This window comes from Gavialis gangeticus, unplaced genomic scaffold (assembly GCF_001723915.1).
Source record: "Gavialis gangeticus isolate Ggan-Ray unplaced genomic scaffold, GavGan_comp1, whole genome shotgun sequence".
NCBI classification, from domain to species: Eukaryota; Metazoa; Chordata; order Crocodylia; family Gavialidae; genus Gavialis; species Gavialis gangeticus.
In genome coordinates this window covers 7620983-7623266 of record NW_017729016.1, presented here as the reverse complement: position 1 = coordinate 7623266, position 2284 = coordinate 7620983, and the positions used below count along the sequence as shown (strand labels likewise).

At 48.3% G+C, this 2284-nt stretch overlaps 1 protein-coding gene across 1 annotated transcript in view; it reads right to left on the bottom strand.

Annotated features, from left to right (window-relative positions):
• The window catches only part of KDM8 (lysine demethylase 8), a 75677-nt gene that overhangs the window by 7807 nt on the left and 65586 nt on the right, over positions 1 to 2284 (bottom strand). The window contains exons 5-6 of the mRNA XM_019512594.1: positions 1619 to 1785; positions 376 to 508 (exon numbers count right to left, since the gene is read on the bottom strand). Coding sequence (XP_019368139.1) covers positions 376 to 508; positions 1619 to 1785 — 300 coding nt within the window. The remainder of the gene's footprint in view (positions 1 to 375; positions 509 to 1618; positions 1786 to 2284) is intronic.

The window sequence follows — 2284 nt, the reverse complement described above, 5'->3', positions numbered from 1 at the left end:
GGTCACAAGCTGGCGGAGGGAAGGTTTAAGTTGGACATCAGGAGGCGCTACTTCACGGTCAGGGCGGCTAGGGTCTGGAACCAGCTTCCAAGTGAGGTGGTGCAGGCTCCCACCCTGGGGGTTTTTAAGAGGAGGTTGGATGACCACCTTACTGGGGTCGTTTGACCCCAGTACTCTTTCCTGCCAAGGCAGGGGGTCAGACTAGATGATCTGCTCAGGTCCCTTCCGACCCTAGAAACTATGAAACTATGAAGACCCTCTACAAGCAGCTACTTGGTTCTAATAAGCTCTGGCCAGGCCACGAAGGGAGAAATCCTTCAGTCCAGTAGGCCACTGCCATGTTTGTGGAGATAAAACCATGTGGAAGCAACAGACCTTGTTCACAATATACTGACTGATGAAGTCATCCACAGTCATGAGTTCCTGAGACCATTCTTCATCTGTGTATCGCAAACCTAGCTCCACAGGGACTGTGCGCCACCCAGCAATTTCATGGAGGTAATCCACACTGAAACAAAGCAGGTTCATTACTTTTAGATTTCATTTAACATCCTTGTTTTTATCTAGTTTAAATGTAGATAGGAAATCAGTTTTCAGAGGGGGGTTTATGCAGTGCTAATGTTCAACGCACAAGGCAGCTACCTTGGATAGTTTAACTCCTTAGGAGGAATACAGAAACATCCTGACTATTCAGTAGCATGCAATCGTGAAAGGCCTGTGCCCCCAGCAAGGTTAAAGATACCAACAGCAAGGGGACAGGCAGCCACACTGACCTGCACCAAAATACTACAAGCTTTCTTCATTTTTAAAAGATGTGTTGCCAATTTAGAAGAGCTGTTCTGAACAATGAGCTGCAGTTTATTCAATGGACGTGGCTTCTCCCTGTACTTATGAAATATTGGCAACCGGATGGTTTCCTCAAGTTCAAGGGGTTTTTGTTTTGCAAATTTTACCCTGTGTATTCATCATGAACATTTTGCTATACAGATGCAATACTAAACATTGGAAATTTTAGTTGCGAGTGGTCTGATGAGCTACAAAGTATAACTTCTACCTTAAACTGGGTAAGTTTCCCTGGATGTGGCTGCAGTATTTGCATTTTTGAATGAAAAAAGTGGTTTCCAATACTACTTGTACATACAGCTTTGAAACTGAAATTCATGTTAAATATTAGTAAGTCATGTTCACAAGAATACCTAAATAAGTAACGGTCATGGATGTGGTTGAGAAAATTCAACCATATACCCACTGAGTCCTTGGTGGTATATATGCAGCTCCTGTTTACAATTAGAGTAAACCACTAACATTTGCACCAAGAAATTTGCTGACTGGCCCCTGCAGGGATGGCCTGGATGAATAATCTGCTCCAACACCCGATTTCTATATTCTGTGATTAGTAAACTATGAGCTATTAGGATGCAAGTTGCTAAACTGCATCTATTATGCTGGAGTCCTATTAGCAATAGGAAACCGAGCAAACAGCATAGGAAGATGATACCTCCCGCATGTATCGCTGGAGTTAGTACCATGCTTCATTCCTCGGGGAGTTGGATGAGCTCAGACTGGAGCTAACTGATGCACAAACTGCTTCTAATCAGGACAAGCTTCAATTCCTCACCTCCATTTTCTCATACATGGCCAGTGGTCAACAACCCCCTCCAACACAACAGGCTTTTGCGGGATGAAATAGTTCTCCCTGAAATGCTCCAGAGAAGGGCAGCGAAGCCAAGGAATGGCACGTTCTGACGCAAGATCTGGAACTGAACGGTCGTCGCTCCGAATTCTCTGCAACAAAAGGCTGGTTTAGCTCTCAGATGCACAGACCAGGGGTGGGCAAAATACGGCCCGGGGGCCACACGCGGCCTGCCAAGCCATTCTATCTAGCCTGCGGAGCCCCTAAAAAGTTTACAAAAGTAATATTTATCTGCCCCCGGCTTCTGTCATGCAGCCCTCGATGGCTTGGCAAAACTCAGTAAGCGGCGCTCTGCCCAACACAATTTTCTGCCCCCGTACAGGCGAACTCCTGCCCCAACAGAGATGTGGAAACTGCCTGCTCTGCCATAAGGCAGGAAGGCCGGCGAGTGTGAGGGAGACCGGCTCCTTGGCCACCCGCAGCGTCTGCCCGAAACACCGCGGGGTGCGCCCTGGGAAGGGGCCTGCTCCGCACTGCCTGCCCTCGAACGGCCCCGCGGTGCCGCATGGACGCCCACTGCCAGCACCGACCCTTGGGCGGAGGAGAGACATTTCAGCTTGTCCCGCACAGGCGGTACCTTGGGGGGCGGGG